The following is a 22,920-nucleotide window of genomic DNA, read 5'->3' as shown; positions in this document are numbered from 1 at the left end:
TTTTAAAATATGAATTTTTTTCTCCTAGATTATTGGAGAATAAGATGTTTTAAAACTTCTTACTTCCCATTCCTTTTTTTAAATAGTTGTAAATATGAACTTCTTTCTAGTAGGTTATTGGAAAATAAGATATTTTAAAACTTCTTATTTCTCATTTTTTTTAATAAAATTTCTTTTTAATTTATAATAAATGAAGAAAATACATATTTTTATTTTAATATTCAATAAATAAATTATTTTTTATTTTATATTAAAATGAAAATGTAAAAAAATATTTATTTTACATATAATTTTTTTTTTATAATATATTAATTTCTTGTTATATTTTATGAATAATATTTAAAAGTTTTCTGGTTATATTTTAAATTGATTTCTTAAGATCTTAGGAATAATATTTAAATTTATAATATTATAGCTTAAAAAAATTAGATTAAAATTCCTCTAATTAAGAGCGCGAGAATTACAAAATCTTGTGTTTTGTTTTTGTTTTTTTTTTAAAATCAAACCAATACAAGTAAATTGTTCTAAATTTTAAAGTGATTTTTTTTAAATCATGTTATCCGATGATTTTATGAATAATATTTAAAACTTTTAATTTGGTTATATTTTAAATTGATTTCTTAAGATCTTATAAATAATATTTAAATTTTTTAATATTATAGCTTAAAAAAATTAAATTAAAATTCATCTAAGAGCGCGAGAATTACAAAATCTTGTTTGTTTGTTTTTTGTTTTTTTTTTAAAATTAATATTCTCTTACGTTTCAAACCAATACAAGTAAATTTTCCTAAATTTTAAAGTGATTTTTTAAAAATCATGTTATCAGAGTAGTGAAACTCGGGAAAAATATCGAGGATGAGTTATTGACCATGACATTTGGATTAGCAAAGATGAATTATTGACAATGACATTTTGATTAACACTCCTCCACGGAGATTGGTTCTTGTGAGCACAAGACCCAGAAGTCCCGAGTCCCTAGAAGTCCTTCAACGCAAACCGCGATCGATAGGCTGTGTAAGATTGTTTGTGGTTTGCTTGACGGCAGCCTCGATTGCCTGTGGTTTGGCTGTCTGGGTAAGGTGGTGACGTTGCCGGTAGCCTCTACGAAGCGTGTGAAGGAACAATGTAGATAACAGAGCTTGAGTATCTTTGACCATTTGAGAATTTCACCCGTATTAATAGGAGGATATACATATGATACGGTAAGGGAAGGGAATCGAGTGAGGGAGCGAGGAAGAAGTTGGGAATCATGGCATCCTCCATTAACGGCACCTCAATTACCTCAGCACCAGGGCGAGCCCCTAGCGCAGTACACAGGGGAAGGCCGCCAGAGTTTCAGGAGAGCCATCATCACCAGTGGAGCGCACAGAGAATTGTGGTGGGTGCAGGAGCAGCACGCAAGAGCAGCATCAATGGAGGAGGTATGTGTACACGTCCCGAGTTCCCCACATATTATTCAATCCCCGAATCCAATCCCCGACCCCAGGTTGAACTTGGTTCACATTTCTGCGGTAGGAGGTCCACTAGATTTGTGTCAAAAATGCATTTTGGCAGACCCAAAATCTGTTCAGGCAAACACAGTAAACTTGCAGAGGTAGCTCTGGACCAGGCTCTCCACATTGACCCCAGGGACAATATTGCATCTCTGTTGACCTATTGGTCCCCCAAGCTTTCTGGTTTTGAGGATTATGCTTATATTCTCAGGGAGCTTGGGAACAGAGCAGAATGCAAGAAGGCAATTGAATGCTTTGAGTGGGCAGTTTCTCGTGAAAGGCGAAGAAATGAGCAAGGGAAACTGTTGAGCATTCTGATTAGCATTTTGGGTCGGCATGGGAGAGTGGGACTTGCAAGGCAAGTCTTTGGTAAAGCCAACGCAGAAGGCTATGGCAACACTGTTTACGCCTTCTCTGCTCTCATCAGTGCTTATGGCCGCAGCGGTATGTGCAAGGAAGCTATTGGTATCTTTGAGTCAATGAAGAGGTCTGGTTGTAAGCCAAACCTTGTTTCTTATAATGCTGTCATTGATGCCTTTGCTAAGGGGAGTGTGGATTTCAAACAAGCATCTGAAGCCTTTGATGAAATGATCCGGGAAGGAGTTCAACCTGACCGAATTACATTCAATTCTCTGATCTCTGTCTGTGTTCGAGGGGGGTTATGGGAAGAGGCTCATGGAATGTTTGAAGAATTGCTGTATCGAGGAATTGTTCCAGATATTTTCACTTACAATACTCTGTTGGATGCACTTTGTAAAGGAGGGCAGCTGGACCTCGCTTCTTATATCATGTCTGGAATGCCTCAAAACAATATTTGGCCCAATGTTGTTACTTACAGTACTGTAATTGACGGGTATGCTAAAGCCGGACGCCTCGATGTGGCACTGGGCTTATACCAGGAGATGAAGTCGGCTAGGATTGATCTCGACAGAGTTTCTTATAACACTCTGTTATCCATTTATGCCAAGCTTGGTAGGTTTGAAGATGCTCTTAGAGTTTGTGACGAGATGGAAAAGGCTGGCTTCACGAAAGATACTGTAACATATAATGCTCTTTTGGGGGGCTATGGAAAACAGGGGAGATACGATAAAGTCAAATCTCTGTTTGAAGCGATGAAGGCAGAGTCTATCCCTCCTAATGTGCTAACTTACTCTACTTTAATAGATGTATATTCTAAAGGAGGATTGCAAGCTGAGGCAATGCATATTCTGAATGAGTTTGAACAGACTGGATTAGAGCCAGATGTGGTTCTTTATAGTGCTTTGATTGATGCTTTATGTAAAAAAGGCTCAATTGAAGAAGCTGTGTTTTTGTTGGATAAGATGACTAAGGAAGGCATAACGCCAAATATTGTTACTTATAACTCTATTATTGATGCCTTTGGGAAGAGTAACCAGGTAGGTCCTGTAACTTCAAATTCACAACATAAGGATACAGTTATTTTTATAATATCTTAATCATAGTATTGTTTAAATCTGTTTTAACTTTTAAAAATTAAATGTTTTACACTTGAGGCTTTGGTTCAGGTCCATTCCAGGAGCTGGCATGAGGGTTTCTCTCAAATTGATGTAGATGAGAAAACCGAAGATAAATTTTCAAAAAATTTAGCAATCCATAATACAACAAATTTGCATAAATACGAAAACACAGCAGACAATGTATTAGCATCGGTTGGGCAGCTTGGAATTGAGAGAACTCGTAGTATATATCTTGCTGACTCTGAGGAGATGAAAGAAAGATCCAAGGAGATTTTGTGTACAGTGGAAATGTTTCATAAAATGCATCAGCTTGGAGTAAAACCAAATGTAGTGACATTTTCTGCCATTCTAAACGCTTGCAGGTATGTTCCCATCTTATTTTTTCTTTCTGTCACGAGATGTCCAGTCAGAATATTGTTTTTGTCAAATGTCTTTAAATGAAAACTTGTTGCATGCAGGGATGTATGCCTCTTCTTAATAAATATGTTTTAGAGGGCTAATTTGTATGTGTTTTATTAGGTTAAAATGTTTTGAGTTATTTTGTTGATAATTCCCCTCAAATAAGCCTCAAGGATTTGTTTGAAGTATCGATGTACCTATAGGAAGAGTGGCATACCAAAATTGGAATATTATTTGCCAGAAAGTATCAGAGTCGAGCAACCCTGAGAAGTCAGGAGTATTCTGATTTCCAGGTATGGGATAAATTTGCATGTAGTACAATATCTGTATCTGTATGTATATGTTGTAAAAGTAAGGACAAAAGATAATATTTTATTAATCATAAAACGGAACATTTTATTTAATCATAAACAGGTTGAGATTTTTGAAATGCTATGGTTTTTATAAACAGTATTTTCTGATTTCTGGAAATGGGGCAATGTCATATATCTCTGTATTACTATTTATATAATTTTTACATGTTCGTAAACAAATAATTTATTAGTGTTCATAAACGTTTCCTCCTCTTTAACCTCCCTTAGAAATAAAGATTACTTACCAAACTAATCCCTTCCACAATTTGAAGGTTCTTCTTCAAAGGGAAACAGGCTGATACAAGATTTACCTCAAACAATTGATGATCTCTTCAACCCTCATTCAAAATTAGTATATATTTGTCCCCGAGAATCCTCTTTTCATCAACTTGACTTGGGCAAAGCTCGTCACTCTTATCACTGCAATTTGATAAAATCAATGCCATCGCATGTTTTGATGGTAAAGATTTAATCTTTATTTGGTGTTTGGCATCCACATATTCATTAAAGACCTTTCTATATTTATGAAGTTTTTCAAATAAAGAGTTTCTTCAAAAATCTACTTAATATTTGATCAATTGATTTTTTTTGAAATTAAAGCTTCCTTTGACTATTAATTAAAGATTATGTACACAGCTTCAATACAAAAAACGTCGGACTGCACACGCAGCCTCCACAGACACTAGCTACATACTATTAAATCTACAAAAATGGGCTGTCTAGACTCAGACACTAGAGCACCTGAGTTCACAGAGCTGCAAATAACAAAGTCCAAAACAATGAAAATGATTTTTTCTCCAAGCCCAAACTAACAAAATAATAGTAAGCCAGGCTGTTTTTCCCAGGGCTTCGAGGCCAATTGATTTTTCAGTAGTGTACCTCTTATAAAATCAACCATCTTTATTCTCCCTTTGATATTGAAGGTCCTCCACTATTTTCTACATTAGTGGATCCCTAAGTAATGTGGATATGAATTCTGAGAGTCTTTCGATAAATCCACTATATTCATCATTAATTTCTACACTAAGCAGTTAGTTCCTATCTTCATCCTCTCTAATGTTCTTCCAGGCACTGGACACATATTGGCTATCCTTTTGCTTCCGTACTAATAGTGTAATAGTTTTAAGAAATCAGAATGGCATTCCATAGAGAGAGATCCTCATCCATTCCTCAAAACTGCTTGGTCATAAATATCTCTACAGATCTATGCTATAAGAAACATCTCCCTAGTGTTTCTGGGACATTTCTCGTTTGTTACCTGATTTTGGCAGGTACAACATCAAACTGCATTTTCTCCCTCTTGATGGTGGATCCCACAATGACCCATTATTATGATAAAGGTTGGACATCTGTTTTAAGGCTCAGAGTCCAAGGCTCAGAGTGGTTGGACATCTGTTTTAAGGCTCAGAGTCCAAGGCTCAGAGTGTGTGCTTTTCCAACCTTTATCATAATAATGGGTCATTGCGGGATCCACCATCAAGAGGGAAAAAACACAGTTTGATGTTGTGCCTGCCAAAATCAGGTAACAAACGAGAAATGCCCCAGAAACACTAGGGAGATGTTACAGATATTTATAACCAAGCAGTTTTATAACGTTAAAACAATAAAATATGCATGCACAAGGGTTTTAATCAGTCCTTTATGCCACTTGTCATTCTTCTAGGCAAAGCACTTCCATAAAAGATGCGTCTTTGACCATGTGTGAGGGTTTTTCATGCCACTTGTCTCCATCTTTCTTGGAGGGCTCTTCAAGATAATCTTCTAGCAATCACTGTCATTAAAATCTGATTAAATGCCAAGTTAAGGGGATTGCTCTTCAAGGGATGGTATTAAATCTCCTTGGGATGATGAATGATGCCATGTGTCACTTCCTTGTGTAAAGCGTTTCTCTCTCAAACCCTCAAAATATCCAATGTTGCCCTGAATGAAGGGTATCCTCTTTCTTGAGCTGATTTGACCTTGTCAAAGACACCATGGATGCCTCCTTTGGGTGAAATGCTCCTTGAATCATGCTTTTATTTCTTCAAATGTGCCATACTACCATCATTAAATAAGGTGGGTGCTCCTTTGACTATGTCAACCCTCAAAACATGTGATAAAACCTTGGTGTATGTGCTAGTAGCATATCCCTTACAAAGTGAATCTCATTGAGGTTGTGCCCAAATGGGCAATAGTGGTTACAACCACCCTTATATCCAGGATGTCCTCCTTGAAAAGCTCCAGGCTCCTAATAAAATACAATTTTTATTCCTTAGACATAGAATGCTCCTCTTCTTGTTAACTCTATTACCTTGAACCAAGCAACAATGTGCCAGAGATAGGTTAGGGAGCACTTAGAGCTTTAGCGTTCCTTGTGTAAGTGATTAGAGTGTAACTCCCTCAATAAGTTTGCCCCCATTGTTGTTGTAACAAAGCACTGGTGAAAGTACCCCAGCAAAGCACCCTCATTACTTGTCTGAATGCTATGAAAACAGACCTAAAGATGGTAACCCAGAAGTGCGTCCTTCTACTAGGAATAAAAAACTGTCTTCCTGTGAAGAATAACCTGCAGATATTACACCCTCATTAAACACAAGGCTCAGATCTGAAATTGTATAATGCACTGCATGGGCTTCCTTCTGCACAGCACTCATTTTCATACATATGCAAGGTGCTATTTTTAAGGCTTCTCTTAAGGCAAGCATCAGGAATAGGTTTGCAGATCTCAAAAGAGTCAAGGGGTTGTTCTTCCAGCCAGCAAATAGCATATTAGGCTTCATAAGATTGTTCTGCTTTATTTCTTGTTCATTGTATTTTCAATGGAACTTTCAGTCTGCTAGTTGATCATATATTCCTTCTAAAACCAATGGAAGTATTGAAAATAGTAGCGAGAAAGGTCCTTCTTTGACTTGTGCCTTAGTCAAAGAGACCAAGAAGCAGTTTTCCTTAGCATGCACGAGTTCCTAAAAGTTAGGACGAGTTCCTAAAATTTAGGACGAATTCCTAAAAATCAGGGTGAATTCCTCTAAGGTAGGACAGTTCATGAAACAGTTTGACTAATATGCAGTAGTGGAAGGTTCAGTTTGTTGTCTTCTAGCACGAGTTATCTTTGGAAAAAGACAAGCGAGTGAGTCTGAAGTTCCAAATTGAGGACGGATGAGTTGCATGAGTCAGTTAGACCCACTTAACTCATCAATCACTAGTTTGAGTTCCAAAAATATAACTTGCCAGATTTAGCCTATTCGAAAAGCTTATAAGGAGGTCGAAAGGCACAATTGTAATCAGTTGTTTTGCTCACGAAGGACTGTGACAAGACACAGCTCACTAGATTGTGAGAGTTTGCACCAGTTTGTGTGTGAGAGCCTTGCTGGTAGAGCGTATTTTGGAGGGTCCAATACGCAGTGATAGAGAGACCTTCTTGCAGCCAAATTTGCGCTAGGAAATAGGAGATCTCCTGCACAAGGAAAGAGGGCCAGGCAGGCCGCAAGCAAGGAGGAGCTGGGTCAAAGTTGTAGCAGGGTGTTTCTAGCTAGTGTAGCAGTGAGAAGGAGTTAGTTATCAGTGTGATAAATTTCCCTGTAAGAGATCTAATTGATCAGATTCTATCAATGAATTCTCTAGCAAATGAGAGGGTTTTCCCTGTTGGGTTTCCCTAGAAAAATAACTGTGTATTTGTGTGACTGTGTCTTTATCTCTGTGATTATTCCGCTGCTTATCTATTGTTAAGAAAATTCTGTTTCTTGGTGAAAGAACGATTAGTTTCAGATTTCATCATAGCAGTTGCAGGAGTTTTAAGGAAAATTAACAGGAAGTACCCAGTCAACTATAGTATGCTTTGCATGTATTGGCTTCTTACTGATAGGTTCAAAACAATAGTATTCCAAAGCTATACACATCACACTTTCAGAAGCTTTCCCCCACATAACATACTCAGGTGCAATATAACTTTGTGTTCCTTTCACTTGAAAATATCTCCTATGGATGTATCCTCCTGATATTGTTCATGAAAACAGGCTGATAATAACTCAAAAGGCAGAGCTTTGTCATGTCTAAAATGACTCAAGAAAAGTGCCAAATCTGTCCAAGAATATCTCCTAGAAAAAAAAAGGTGACAGCTCCAAGTTGGGTGCTAATGTCCTTGCAAAGGCATCCCACAAAACAGTGATGAAAAGGCCCCAGACAATGATCTGGGTCAGCCTCAAATAGCAGGGATTGGACACCAGCTATGAGGTCAAGCTCAGCCATAAAAGCTGCCTCCTCGGTTAATTCTGGCTGTCAATATCTCAATAATTTGATCACAAAGACAGAATCGTTTTCACTGGTTCTCATACTGACATTCATGCATCCTGGGTCCTTTACATTGATCTTCAAAAAGAACCTGAAGCGCTGAATTGAGACCTCCGAATGCTTAATTCCTTATCCATGAAGGGTCCATGCTAAGATGTAATACACACTGAATTTCTTGTACAATGCTGCTGGACAAAATACCTAAATTAGGCATACAATTTGGGTGGTAACAACTGGCTCCATATGGGGCCTTGCACGCTGTTGTAGGGTGCAAGAGAACTCCAGAATATTTTCTCTACCTGCTAAAACTGCCATAAAAAGGCGAGAGAAAGAGTTGCAGGATGAATTCAAGCTTTGCATCTCATAACCCCACTGCCAACTACCCAAGATGTTCTATTTCAAGTTAAGGTTTTTTAAAAATGGCTCTACAAGGAAGGCGCAGGCCAAAATGCAAAAGGGAACATAGAAAAATGAAATCTAATGCTCACAAGATCGAGCTTATTCTTCCTAGTACCTACCCTACACTAATCATAAGAAGATACAAGACTAGGTGTAATAAAAAGGCCAATGTAATCATGCTAGCATTTTATGAAATGCATAAAATCTCCCCTTGTGTTTGGCTATGAACCAAAACAAGGTTATGTCAAGCATTCTGATAGCATTTGCTTCAATCTACATCATTATATGGCCGAAAACTGAAATGCAAGGTTGAATGGAGTGGGAGCATTTTGAGAGCGGGATCATTGGGAGCATCATTTTTCAAAAATCCTTGGGAATGGAGCATCATGAGAGTGTCTATATATATATATATTGATTTAGTAAGCCATCCACAGTTTCACAGTCTAAATTAGTTCATAATTCGACATGCATGGCTTAATCTTTGAGACAAGCATATAACTACAGGCAGGATCAACTAGGTAACCATCAAAGAAACTATATATATATATATATACACACACATGTTATGCATTCATATTCAAAAAGACATCTAGAATGCCAAATTAGTTGCAGAATATATGAAAACATGCATATTTGTATATCAATGAAGATAGAAATGCTGGTACATTAACGATTAATGATATAAGCATCAACCATCTAGAATATAGATTCTTTTAATTACAAACAAACGTACAAATGTTTAAGCCGTATAGTGGAAAGTGAATCATTAACTTATGGAATGAAATAGGTTATCTATCAATTGTCAATAATAGCATGACCAAATAGTCATGTTACAACTATTAGGTAATCTGCACACCGAAGTATGAAGACCGGAAGGTCCAAAAAAATCAACTTAGCTAGTTGCTAAACTCCTCTCTATAGAAGAAGTGTTCACTAATTGTGAAAGCACACTTGTTTCCAAATGTTGTAGTTTTGAGGTAGCACCATCATGTATGTCACAACACTCCTTGAGAAGCAATGTTCGATCATTGCTTATATCAGGATCCTCATCATTAATATCATCTATGATTCTTTTCCTCTTGTCGAACCTTTGCCTTTACCTCAATCCTTTAGGGACACCAATCCACACCACCCAATTTTGATAACACTGCCTAATCCAGGCCTTAAAATATGGTAGAAAAAAGCTTAACATGCTCGATCACTGATTTTGGTTTGAGTGAAGGGTACATTTTTGCTAAGGCCATGACAAAGGAGTTCAACAATCAAAACCACCAACACTGGGGTACATATAGGGCTTGGTTCTCTTGATTAAATGCCAATCATGTACCCTCATATGTGATAGAATCCAATGAAATGCTGCAATCCCATCAATCTTGAAAACTGTTACATCTACTAAGTTTTGAATGAGATATGAAATTCTATTTTCTTTGTGTGAAGTCTGATGAGGTTGAAACACTCTCAAACATCCTAAAACAATTAATAATGCTAAAAATTTAAGTAAAAAGTACAGTACCATTAGGGAGTGTCCAGGAGTGCTTAGGGAGCATCAAGGGAGTGCCTTGGGAGCACGCTCCTTGGCTTTAGAGCCTGCTTGGGACCTCAATGCTCCCAAATTGGCAGGGAGCATGCTGAAAAGGTCCGAAGTGTGCTCTTGGATTTTGTGGGTGTTGCCACAAAATCTAGCAGGTCTTGTGAGGGGACTCATAAGGCGAGGGTCATACCCTATCACAATAATGAGGAAGGATTGCCACTATCACCTCAATAATCTTCCTCCCGCTATTTAGTGGAGTTTCACCACAAGGGGGGCTTCCATGTATTCACCTATAAGGATATTCTTATTAGAGGGCTCCAGGTGATATAAGAAAGTGAGGGTAATATACCTTAATGATGGAATAGGCTCAGATCTTCTCTATAAAGGAGCAAGTTTACTAACCCTAGACTAGACAAGGGGCTCCTCAAGCTAGGGCTTCTTGGTATGCAATGATAAAGGAATACCTAGACATCTAGAAGTTAGAGAGGGGGTTTATTCAATGATTGGATGAACAAAGACATAGGATACACCCTCAAATAGACTCCAAATTGAAGCTCGACTAGGGTTTATGGTTTCTAGAGAAGAAAAACAGACTAAGAAGGATGACAACAACCCTATTAGGGGAGGGTTCACCACAACAAAGGTTAGATTTTTCATTTAAAAGGTATAAGGAGGCAAACCCTAAATTTTCATCCACAAACATCCATCCAAAATGACCTTAGAGATAGATTGGTGCTAGAAAAGCCTTGCCGACTTTCCTTAAAAAGCCTAGGAGATATAAAAGAAGAGAAAATAAACTTTAGTCAGTGGCTAATCCTACTTGGGCAAATGGAGTTTTAGGGCAAATTTAAAGGAAAAAGAAAATTAATTGGGGTAAGGGGGGAAAGCATTTTTTCCTCTTGTAAAACCCTAACTATCTTTTTGTGAGGGGAGAAATTAAATAGAAGATGCACACTAGGATTTCTTCTACGAATTTCATGGTAGAATACATTTAACATGAAAAGTTTTACCAAGATTTCAAATAAACAATATGCCTTTAGTCATGGAACATTTAAAAACCCTAGCATTAATCCATCACTTGCAAAATAATGAAAAATCAGCAATATGTTGATTTTTGTAGCTTGGGAGGTACACCAAGTCTCGAGGATCGAGGGTTTGGAGGAAGGAGCTCCACAAGTGGCCTTGTGGGCTTGAAACCCAAGCCTGGGGTTTTGCACCCATCGATGTTTGGGTCAAAAACGTGACGAGATTGCGACATGTGATGTATGAGGATGATAGTAGATGACGAGACGAATCCAATGAATCAAGAATCGTTCGATTCTGAGTTGTCGTTGAAGAGATATTAATTTTTGAAGTTGCAAGTGGGTTTTGTGGGTGACAAGTCATGTAGGCTTGTGTTTTTGGACTGTTGTACAAGCCCACCTTGCATATTTGTTGGAGCCCTTGTGAAGGCTATATATTAAGGTCAAGTGTGAGACATAATTTACACATCCCAAATGCACCAACATCAAAGAAATATCTCTGTAATTTGGTGCGAGTTACCTTACGAAGGATGCCGCAAGCTCGAGGAAGCTTGGGAGACTTGTTTGATGTGCCCCGTCACCAGTTCTGGGTGCGTTCTTCTTGCAGATTGGCGCCGTTGTCACAGAGGTGAGTTAGAGTTTTTTTGTGCATGTTTTTGTTAGGTATTTGTCTTTGTTTAGCGCCATAGAGAAGTGATGTAGGTACAACACTGTTGGAGGACTTGTAGAAGCGCCGAGAGGGCTAGTTAAGCCCCTCTCCTAGCCGCAGTCATCAAGGATAGGCCGCAACCCAAAAATGAGGTATTTTCCTGTCTAAATAGGCCGAGATCCTTGCTGTAGCTACCTATCGAGTTGCAGGAGTTCTGAGGAGGATCCTTGAGGCTTGCAACAACATATGGAGAAGGGTAGAAGGCAACAAAGAAGGGCAACTTATTGGGACAAGGAAGTATAGTGATTTGGAGCAGAATTAGCGCCATTGTGATGTCCTAACCAGAGCTCAGAGAATGCACAGAAATCGAGGTCAAGGAGGCAATAATAGTAAGTTGCAGATGTCACCTTGTTGATGATTGGATGCTATGTGGATGGGACCTTAGGAGAGGACATATTGAGAAGTCTGTTGGCAACCAAGAATAGGGTTTCCTAGATTTGCCTTAACAAGGAGTAGATGCTACAACAACATTGGTCACTCATGGTCTGTTGGAGGGCAGCATGAGAGTGGACCAAGTGCGAACATGGATTGGACATTTATGGATTGCTGGAGGATAGCGTGATAGTGTCCAAGTTGGAGGCTAGTGTGCACCATCTTCATGGACTTAGATGGTTGCTAGAGTGGCAGTTGTTGAGCTCAAGGCTTGATCAACCCTAGACTTGTGTGTGGAGAAGGACTTCTACAACAGATGATGGGCAATCCTCCTAGCCTGTGTTCATTGTGGGTGATGGACATCTTGCAGTGATAGGTGGCAGCCCTCTGTCCCCTATGTTGGTCTTCATTGGAGCAACACAGGAAGACCATAGCGGCTTGAAGTCCCTAAGTAGCTAAGGAGCAACAGTGGGCAGATTGAGAGTTGTTCACAAATAGAGTTGTAAAAAACCCGACAGGAGTCTCGATGTGTTGTGCCCTTGATGGACTAAGGCACAACTAGTGAGCAGATTGATAATTGAGGTTCAGTGGTCAGATTGACTTGGAGCATTGATAGAGGCAGGAGTTGCAGATCGGGAGCCAAAGGACCGGGCAGGTACAAGGTATGACGAAGGCAACTGTGAGGAGCTCTACATCAGCTAGACAGTTAGAGTATCTTGTCGAGGGCAGATTAGTTGTCGATGGATTGACACCAAGCCCCAGTTTTGTATCTTGTATCAGTGGATGTATGAGGGCCATTATCCTTGGTACGAGAGCCCTAGACTGTTATATTATATGTTGATTAATATAACGAAGTTGGGTTGAAAATTGTAAAAAGTCGTCCATATTTTGTGCACTAGTAGATTACTATTGTTTATATTCCGCTATGCAAAGTAGTATCGTTGTGATTCTCTTGGTTTGGTAGCGTCAAAGATTCTAAGATTCTATCCTAGACCTAAGATCGTGGAAAAACAACACAATAAACTTACAAATCTTTCCAAGAAAAGCCTTCTTTCAATCCCAAAAAGATGTCTCCAATGCAACAATGGTTCTCCATAATATCACATTTTTAACAAGTAGCAAATAAGCTAAGGCAATTCACACTCTTCTAAGAGAGGCCGAATTTACATTTGTGATGATGAAAAGTTTGAGTTAAGGGATCCTTTATTTATACGAGGTCTGTCTCTTCACCTTTACAAAAATATTAGCCTACAAGCCCTAAAACAAGTTTGACTTTGTGTTTTTGACAGTTAAAATCAATAAAATAATGCCATAAAGACCTGTGGGTCGATGTGCTCCAAAATCGTGACATCATTCTCTTTTTGGGCCATAAATGCTACAAAAATGCATGAAATGGCATGTAACATATAGAAACCGTAGCATGAATCCGTCACATGCAAAATAATGAAAAATCAACAATAAACTTACAAATCCTTCCAAGAAAAGCCTTCTTTCAATCCCAAAAAGATGCCTCCAATGCAATAGTCAATTTCCATAAAATCACTTTTTTACCAAGTAGCGAATAAGACAAGACAATTCACACTCTTCTAAGAGAGGTTGAATTTACATGTGAGATGATGAAAAGAGTGAGTAAAGGGATCCTCTATTTATATGAGGTCTATTCCTTCACATTTACAAAAATATTAGGCTACAAGCCCTAAAAGAAGTTTGACTTTGTGTTTTTGACAGGACAATGGGTTAGAAGGTAACCACATAGCTAAAATCAATAAAATAATGCCATAAAGCCCACTTGTGTGGGTCAATGTCCTCCAAAAGCATGACATCATGCCCTTCTTGGGCCATAAATGCTACAAAAATGCATGAAATGGGCCAATGAGATGCCCCATCATCATAATCAACTCCAAGTATTGAGGGGAGATCTCAAAAAGTGCCTCAAATTGCCTCCACATCCAAAAACCATGCTCTGGGTGCCCTATGTCACCCTCTCTAGGGATAGATGGGTGACATGGCACTATCTCTCTCTAGCATTGGGGCTCCAAGTGTGAGTAAAAGTCCTCCTTTGTCATCCTAGGAATGACCATCATCATCTGGACTTTGGATCAAGCAACGCCCATCAAACAGTGTTGAGGCCAGCCTAGGGGCGTCCTTGGTCTATTGGGTACATCATCAAGTAAATCTGACACCAAGCAAGAGGAGCTCAACGTTTGGGGGTGCTTTTGGGTGCCAATCATCATCAAGAATCATCTAAGTGCCCAACGCTCAACTTTGGATGGGCAACACTGAACTTGCAAAGTCATAATTTCTCTTTGGAAGGTGCAAAACAACTTGTGCATGCAATGTAGTGGAGTGATTTAATGACCTTTAGAGACCTCTGCTATTGTGTGAAGAACCACTTAACAAAACTATCTCAAGATCAAGTGAAAGCTACTGATTATTAGGGACAGTGGCCATAGATGCATCATAATGGACCATACCCTTAAAACTGACACAATGACACTTCAAACTGAGATCACCTTCAAATATGTAACTAGATTAATTCTGATAAAAGTGTTCCCTACTTGTGTTAGGGATGGCTAGATGGTCAACCCTATTAAGTGTTTCCGGGCTCTAAGGGGAGGTCACATGTCCTAATCAACCTTTTAATCTGTTGGTGCTTGTAATAATGGTGAAAATGGAGGGTAAGGACTTTAAGGTAAGGTGCCATGGCCATGGGACTAGCTGATGGAGGTCCATCATCCTGAATGTATAGATGTAAGGAGGGAGAAATTGTGGAGGCATCAATTACCCCTTTCCTTGACCTGCTTTTTCAACACCTATGGTGCGCCTTTTACTTCTTTTTGATAATGCATTGATTAGGAGTGCAAGTTAGTAGCCCATGCTTGCTTTTAATGTTTTAGCATTTATTTACTCCTTAATGATGAGTCAGTTTATTGCTTATTAGGGTTGCGACATGCAAGAGTTCGTTTATTATGAGATGGAGCAACAATTGATCAAGGAACTGGGTGGTGGCTAATGAGGGGGGTAGAGCTCATGCTAGGCTTTGCCCATGTGATAATTAATGTCTTGGCTATCTTTTGCATTTGAACTTTCTTTTTCTTTCATTGTGGCCATTTTGTGCTTTTATCTTTGTTTGGTTGCATCATCCTCCAAGGCAAAGTTTCCAACCCAAATTCAAGGATGAGGAGAAGAGAATGCCAATCCCAATGAACAAATGACCACAAGCCCGAAGAATGGGGATGGAATATGGGGAATGAGGGAAAGTGATAAGTATGGAATATCATGGACACGCTACTTCAATCCAAGTCTCCCAAGTAGTGCCCCTCCTATAACCCTAAGGCCTCATAAGAGGTATCGCTAGACTAGGGTCAAAAACTAACCTCCCTGGTAAAGTGAGAGAAGAGGTTTAAAATCAAGGTCGATCAATCGTCTAGATCACTCCTTAATTCATGTTAGTATGCCCAAAACATTAAGTAAAAGCACATGATTGCAAGATGGTTAAAGTTCTTGTTGAATGCTGACTTGCCTTCCTTCAAGAGGAATGCTGGATGGCGAGAGGTGTCTGATCGGTGCGAATGGTAGAGGATCATGGCATATCATCATGTACTAAGCAATATAGGATTGCTCGCTGGTTGGCTTTCCAAAGAAGAAGAAAAATATTCTCCTATGGGGTTACCCACTTTTTGGTGGGTGACATATGACTCCAAATTGGGGACATGTGCTCACCGTAGAGTGCATGATCCATATGCTTGAACAGGGAGTGCAGAAGAACCCCAACAATCCCTAGGGTCTCAGACCTATTACTTGTACACTCAAAGCAACTTGTTGATAGCATGTGAACAAGGTGTTTATCGTCACCCTTATAATTATAGGATATAAATAAAAACAATGCTTGAAAGAAAGTTAGCTAAATGTAGTTAATCTACTATGCATACACATCAACATGAAAAATGAATAAGTAGGGTGCACACACAATAATGCAAACAAAATTTAATTACCCACTTTAACCTAGGCTAGCATACAATGCACCAAGTATAGTCATATAATGAATGCAACCAATATGTTATCAGGTCAATATCACCCCCTTATCCCTATGACTAATTATGAGATATAACAAGAAAACATCATAATTAGCTATATCTTAATACTCAAACGCTGGATCCATGGCATAAGGGTGGGGGGTGTGAAAACAAATGAACCATGGATCAGATCACTCATACTACCTTGAGAAGGGACAGAGGGTGAAACAACGAAAGACAAATTCTACCGACACTTGGTATTGGAACCAAAAACAGAGACGCCACCTTTACTTGACCCATTTCTACCTTCGTTTATTGATTGATTTGCCAAACAAGGACACTTCACATCTTTTGGAACAACAAATTCTTCATCTGACCTACCCCTAGAATCTGTGGTTAAAAAGGGATAGTTTACCTGTTTTGAGATACTTTGAATGACCACAAGCTACCCCTAAAATGCCCCTTTAAAATTTTGTTCAGAATCATTTATCTCAGTTGTAGATTCCAAAGATTGGCCACAAAGGTCTAGTGACTGATCTGCAAAACTATCGCTATTGTAGTCACACAATTGTCCCTTTAGGAGAGTGGGGGTATCATTAAAATATGGAAAGAGCCATAAATATTTTCTCTAATCCGGATTACCATCATCCTCAATGGGATCAGATAGATCTTCCCCTATGTCACATCTAGGGCCACCTAGGCTGCAATCACCCCCTTGATGATGATCATTAGGCTTCCCCTATTGCAAGTAGGTTGTAGTTTCTTCTTCCCAATCTTCACAAGGCACCATACTAGTAGAGTTCAGTGCAGAATCACTCCCTTTGTGTTTGCAATCTAAAGATCTTTCCCTAGGATCATTTGTATCATCATCACGATCTTGGGTTGCGACTAACACATCCAAGGAATCTTACTCTAAGGTCGCTTCTTCAAGATCCTTAGCACCTTCATTACTATTGTGAGTTGTCACAATGATGTTCCTTTGTGATAATAACAATTATCATACTTTGGAAAGAAACACAATCCTTCTCTTTGATCCCGAGCACTATCCTTCTCAAGGGGGTTAAATGTATTTCCTTTTATGTTGTTCTGATGATTGTTGTCAACTTTATCACAATGATCTACCTTGAGAGAATCATTATAGGCTTTGTCTTCTATGCTTTGATCTTCAAAGTAGCCAGTGAACTTTTCTATTATTGAATGGAGATCATTTTCATTCTCAAGCCCCTCTTGGTTAGCAGTGACATCTTTTCTGATAGGCTAGAAATCATCATTATGAAACATGTAGAAAAGGCCCTTTCATTCATTGGGTAGATTGGGTTCATGGGGAGAGCATTCATGCTCTGTTGTAATTTGGAATGTCTCATGTTTATCATCATTTCTGCATTCTGCGGTACTTTCTTCTCCTTTGTTGCCATAGGGGGAATTCAAATTCATAGCCAATACCCAAATTTGTACCCCAAAACTTTGTCATAAATTTGTCATTTTCTTGGCCATCTAAGGGACAATGGTCTTCCACATTTGTGATTTCTTTTGGATCACTCCATTCCTCTTCTATATATCAAGCGCTAGAATTTCTCTAGGAATCAAGGAAAACCACTCGCTATCCAATTGAGGATTGCAATGCCTTTCCTGCACAACAACACATAATGTGCTTACTGCACAGTGCTTGTAAATAAGTTCTAGAAGGAGGATGTCTGTGGGATCTTCTTGATACTTCTACAATACCACATCGTATTCCTTCCTTCGCTTGTGCACATGCCCAAATAGAAGTTTACATCATTGCAATCCTTAGTCATCTGCTTGCAAAACTTCTTGTACTGATTCACATTTTCTTGAAGTGCTTCAAATTTTTCTTGATTCAAGGCCTCATTATCCTCTCGGTCATCATGAGGGAGACCAATCATAGATTCTTCATTTTCGGCAGTGGCATCATTTAGAATTACTTTTGAAGGGTTTAAATGACCACTTCCTTGTGAACCCTGATTTAGGGCATCTATATCTGCCTGAAATTTTGGACCATCTTCCCACCAACTTAGTGGGTATAGGTTTGGATTTTCATGGATATCCTCAACATCCAGAGCAGGGTGCATTTCATGCAAATACCAAGTTGCCATTGTCTTGAATCTTGCATAACAACCAAATAGAGATACACTAGGGTGAATTCAAAGTGCCTTGAGAGATGCTTGCTTCACCCTACAAGCATTGAAACTTTGAAGCTGAATAAAGAGTTAGGTCTTCACCCTCTACTGGAGTCACCAAAAGAGGAGATTTAACCTTGCCTATGGGATAAGCTCAATCAAGGAAATGAAGCTCAGGCCTCGAATTACGAGGAGGCTGAATAAACTCCTCCCTGGCAACGATACCAAAGATGTCGCAAAATCTAGCAAGCTTTGTGAGGGGACTCACAAGGTGAGGGCCAGACCCTATGGCAACAATGAAAGGATTGCCATTGTCACCACAACAATCTTCCTCGTGTTGTTTAATGGAGTTCCACCACAAGGGAGGCTTCCTTGTGAGGATACTCTTATTAGAGGGCTCAAGGTAAATATACCGTAATGATGGAATAGGCCCAAATTTTTATATAAAGGAGCAAGTGTACTAACCCTAGACTAGACAAGGACATCCACAAGCTAGGAATTATAATAAGCAATAATAAAGGAATACCTAGACATGTAGAAGTTAGAGAAAGGGTTTATTTAATGATTGGATCAACAAAGGAACAAGATAAACCCTCAAATAGGCTTCAAGTTGAACCTTGGCTAGGGTTTAGGGTTTATAGAGCACAAAAATAGATTAAGGATGATGTTAGCCCTATTAGGGGAGGATTCACCATAACAAAGGTTAGATTTTGCATTTAAACGGTATAAGGAGGCAAACCCTAAATTTTCATACACAAACATCCATTCAAAATGACCTTAGAGGCAAATCAACCTTAGAAAAGCCCTATCGACTTTCCTTAAAAAGCCTAGGAGATATAAAAGAAGAGAAAATATTTTAGTTTTAATGATTTTTGATCAACACAACTTTAGCCAGTGCCTAATCCTACTTGGGAAAATGGAGTTTTAGAGAAAATTTCAAAGGAAAAAGAGAATTGATTGGAGTAAGGGGGGAAAATATAATTTCCTCTTGTAAAACCTTACCTATCTTTGTTGTGAGGGGAGAAATTAAATAGAAGACGCACACTAGGATTTCTTCTACGGATTTCAAGAAAGAATACATTTAACATGCAAAGTTTCACCAAGATGTCCAATAAACAATATGCCTTTAGTCATGGAACATACAAAAACTCTGGCATTATTCACATGCAAAATAATGAGAAATCAACAATAAACTTACAAATCCTTCCAAGAAAAAGCCTTCTTTCAATCCCCAAAAGATGTGTCCAATGCAATAATCAATCTCAATTGAAAGATGCTCCATAAAATCACAATTTCACCAAGTAGCAAATAAGACAAGGCAATTCACAGTCTTATTACATGTGTAATGATGACAAGAGTGAGTAAAGGGATCCTCTATTTATTTTTTGACAAGACAAGAAGTTACAAGCCAACCCCATAGCTAAAATCAATAAAATAATGCCACAAAATCCCACACCTGGGTTGATGTCCTCCAAAAGCATGACATCATGCCATTTTTGGGACATAAATGCTACAAAAATGCATGAAATGGGCTAATGAGATGCCTTATCATCATAATCAACTCCAAGTCTTGAGGGGAGACCTCAAGAGGTGCCTCAAAGTGCCTCCACGTCCAAAAATCATGCTTTAGGTGCCCTACACCACCCTCTCAAGGGCTAGAACATTTTACTAGCAAGAACATAGTTAGAGGCATTATATGTGATGATTTGAACAACGTTAGCCACCCCGACCTCTTCAACAACCTCATCCAAAAGCTGAAACAACAAGTGTGCATCTTTCACCCTATCAAATGCATCAACTGATTTTAGAAACATGGTTCCCTGTGGGCAAAAGATAAGAAAGTTTATGATGGTACGGTTCCTTTGATCAATGTATCCATCGGACATGATGGTACATCTTGTTTTTGCCCATGAGCTTTTGAAATCTTTCAAATATTCATCAATGGACAAAACCTCTTTTTGCAAAAGAGATCCCCTTAACTCATGCATAGTAGGGCCTTTGAAGCCCTTTCTAGCAGCAAATATGGCATCAAACATAGGTTCATAATATGGTGAACGAGAAGCATTGAAGGGGATATCAACATCATACCACCATCTAGCTATGTAATCACAAGCAATTTCTCTCAATTCTTTCTTCCAATGGTCATCTAAAGTGGGTTGCATTTGACCTCTATTAGCTTGAGGACCATGTGCACTATCAGAGGGAGAGGAGGGTGTGAAATAACTTTTGATATCACCCTTCTTTTTCATTTTACCCTTACTCTTTTCTTGAATAGACTCCAAAGAGGGAGGAACATAGTGGAAGGGGTTGGATGCTTCAGTGCAAGGGATAGATGAAGAGCCCTCATAATCAAAATTGGGTTGACAACCATTGTGTGTTTTAAAATTTATACTCCCCTTCCTCCCAATTTCAGCCTCTATTTCTTTTTGTCTAGCTTTTTCTTCTCAAACTTCTCAAATTTTTCTATCAACTCCTTCCTAATCTCCCCAATTTGTTCTGAGGGTGCTGCACATGGAGCAATTTGGCCTCTAATACCAGCGAAGTGTTGTTTTAGCCTATGAATGCCCCCTCCACCTCCCTTAATTTTTCTATGACAAAATTTGCAATGCATTTGATTATCAATCATCTCAGCATATGCCCAAGCAACATCTTTCATTCTAGGAGCCATTTTATGATATTTGGACTTGGAAATGAAAGGAAACAAATCTAAAAATGAAAAGAAAAAAAAACAACTCTTCAATGTTCATTTCTTTTAGAAAAATTACTCTTTTCAATTTCTAGATTTGCAAAAACAAAACACAAGCAAAAACAGATTTTAGAAGTCAAAAAAGAATGCCTATAGGCTCTAGCCTCCTCAATGCTACTCTAGTGAACACCCAAGAAGCTCTTCACTACTACTCCAATGATTGCCCAAGACTCCTCACTGCTGCTCCAAAAACCAACTCCACAACTCTTCAAAAACTCCTTACAAATTCTCACACAAATGCAATGAGATAGTTGTGAGGAAATGTGAGGGGGTTGGGTAGCTTTTATAGGATTGGGAGAGGTTAGATGGGCTTCTTCAAGAAAACCTTAAACCCAAAAATAATTGTGTTTGGTGTCTGAAATTCCCTCCAAAAAGTGCTACTAGCCTTGTTTTACCGGCTTGACTGGTTTAAGTCAAACTCGGCCGAGCTGGCCTAGTCGGTCACCGACTCGGTCAATTTAAGTCAGACTCGGCCGAGTCGGTGACCGACTCATCCGGTTTGGTAATAGACTGGTCATCGCACTGGTTTTTCTACTGAGCCGACCCAACCAGGTGTCCTGCTCGGTCGGCTCGGCTGATTCCGATTCAATCCGATCGAATTTTAAAACACTGATTTAGTGTTAATGATCAAACATGTTCATGATTAGACTGAGTCCCTTTTTTAAACATTTTTAGATTGACATCAGGGACACTGTATTTGATGCTTTTGCATGAGACTTTACTTCTATTTTTAGAAGGGTTTTCCACACATGCATGTGCATGCAATTACATTGGCATGCATGATACTTGGTGCTTCCTAGGATGAGATATTTTGGTTTTGGGCAACTTTCTATTTTGGAGTATTTGGTTTAATCTTTGGATGAAGTGCCTTTCTATTTCTAGAAAATGCATTGTGCATGCAAGTGAATTTTGTTTTAGAATGATGAGTTCAAGGCTTTTTTTCTGGTTAAAAATGGCTATTGTGTGGGTGAACAGTTGGCAGGATGAGTCATCATATGCTTTTCTAATTTTGGTTGCTTGGGTGAGTTGGATGAGGTTTATTCATAGTAGGGGAGGAGTACTTCACTTGTTCTCATACATGTTCTTTATGTAGGTCCGGATGATTTATTTCAATTTGAGGGAGGTCCCTAGAAGGAAGGTCATTTTAAGCTGGTTTGGACTCTGGGGTATAAAAGTAATCTCTTACTTTTGATGCTCATGGAGCAATTTTTGTGATGGAGGAGGTTTGGAGTAGATTTGGTGATTGAATCTTGGCAATTGGAGATAAAACTAATCCCTTCACTTCCATGATTTTGGAGGTACAACTTTGACATAGAGGTCTGTTTTTGAGGGAAGTAGAAGTTGACATGTTACCGCAAAATCTAGCACCTTAATTCAAAGCCTCACTAAGTGCTCTAGGTTAAAAGGGTAACAATGGGATCAGTCACCGCTGTCATTTTAGCAACTATTCCCTTGCTATTTTGTGGTTGGATACTATCCCCACAAGAGAGGCTTCCCTAGTGGATGTTAGAGATTAGATAACCGAAGTGTTCCCAGGTTAATTTTCCTCTAAGGATTCTGCAGAAAATATCACCTCAAGGACAATGTTCAATAAATAAGGCTTCGAGGGAGATGAGATGGTAACAAGTTTAAGGGATCCTATAGCTAAATCTAGAGGACCTAAATAGTCATGTAAAGGCTCAAATAGGTACCCAAACACATGCTACCTTCAAATTACCAATTGCTTTTATAAATTAGGATTTTCTAGCAGCACAATTTATATAATGCAAAATTTACAACAATACAAAAATAACCTAAAATTGGTAATGAGCAATAAATAAGCAAAGGATATTTAATAGATAAAGAAGGAAATAGACTACAACAAATTTCAATGGGTGAAAATGCATAACAACAATAAAAAAACCTAGATGTCAGCCCTAATTTAGGGTTGAAAAATGCATAAAAAATGGTACTTGTTCCTTTCCAATACCAAATGTGTGCAAAGACTAACCATAGGAC

At 38.7% G+C, this 22,920-nt stretch overlaps 1 protein-coding gene across 1 annotated transcript in view; it reads left to right on the top strand.

Moving 5' to 3' along the window:
• Nucleotides 1-999: 999 nt before the first annotated feature.
• The window catches only part of LOC149169859 (pentatricopeptide repeat-containing protein GUN1, chloroplastic-like), an 85,082-nt gene continuing 63,161 nt past the window's right edge, over nt 1,000-22,920 (top strand). Inside the window, exons 1-2 of the mRNA XM_089428838.1 lie at nt 1,000-2,890; nt 3,020-3,333. Of these exons, the coding sequence (XP_089284964.1) occupies nt 1,250-2,890; nt 3,020-3,333 (1,955 nt within the window). The 5' untranslated portion in view covers nt 1,000-1,249. The remainder of the gene's footprint in view (nt 2,891-3,019; nt 3,334-22,920) is intronic.

This window comes from Pinus tabuliformis, chromosome 4_2, assembly GCF_031772625.1.
Source record: "Pinus tabuliformis cultivar Carrire ecotype Pingquan chromosome 4_2, CPIR1, whole genome shotgun sequence".
Lineage (NCBI taxonomy): Eukaryota > Viridiplantae > Streptophyta > Pinopsida > Pinales > Pinaceae > Pinus > Pinus tabuliformis.
Note: the sequence above shows the minus strand (reverse complement) of the source record. Positions and strands in the feature narration are given on the sequence as shown.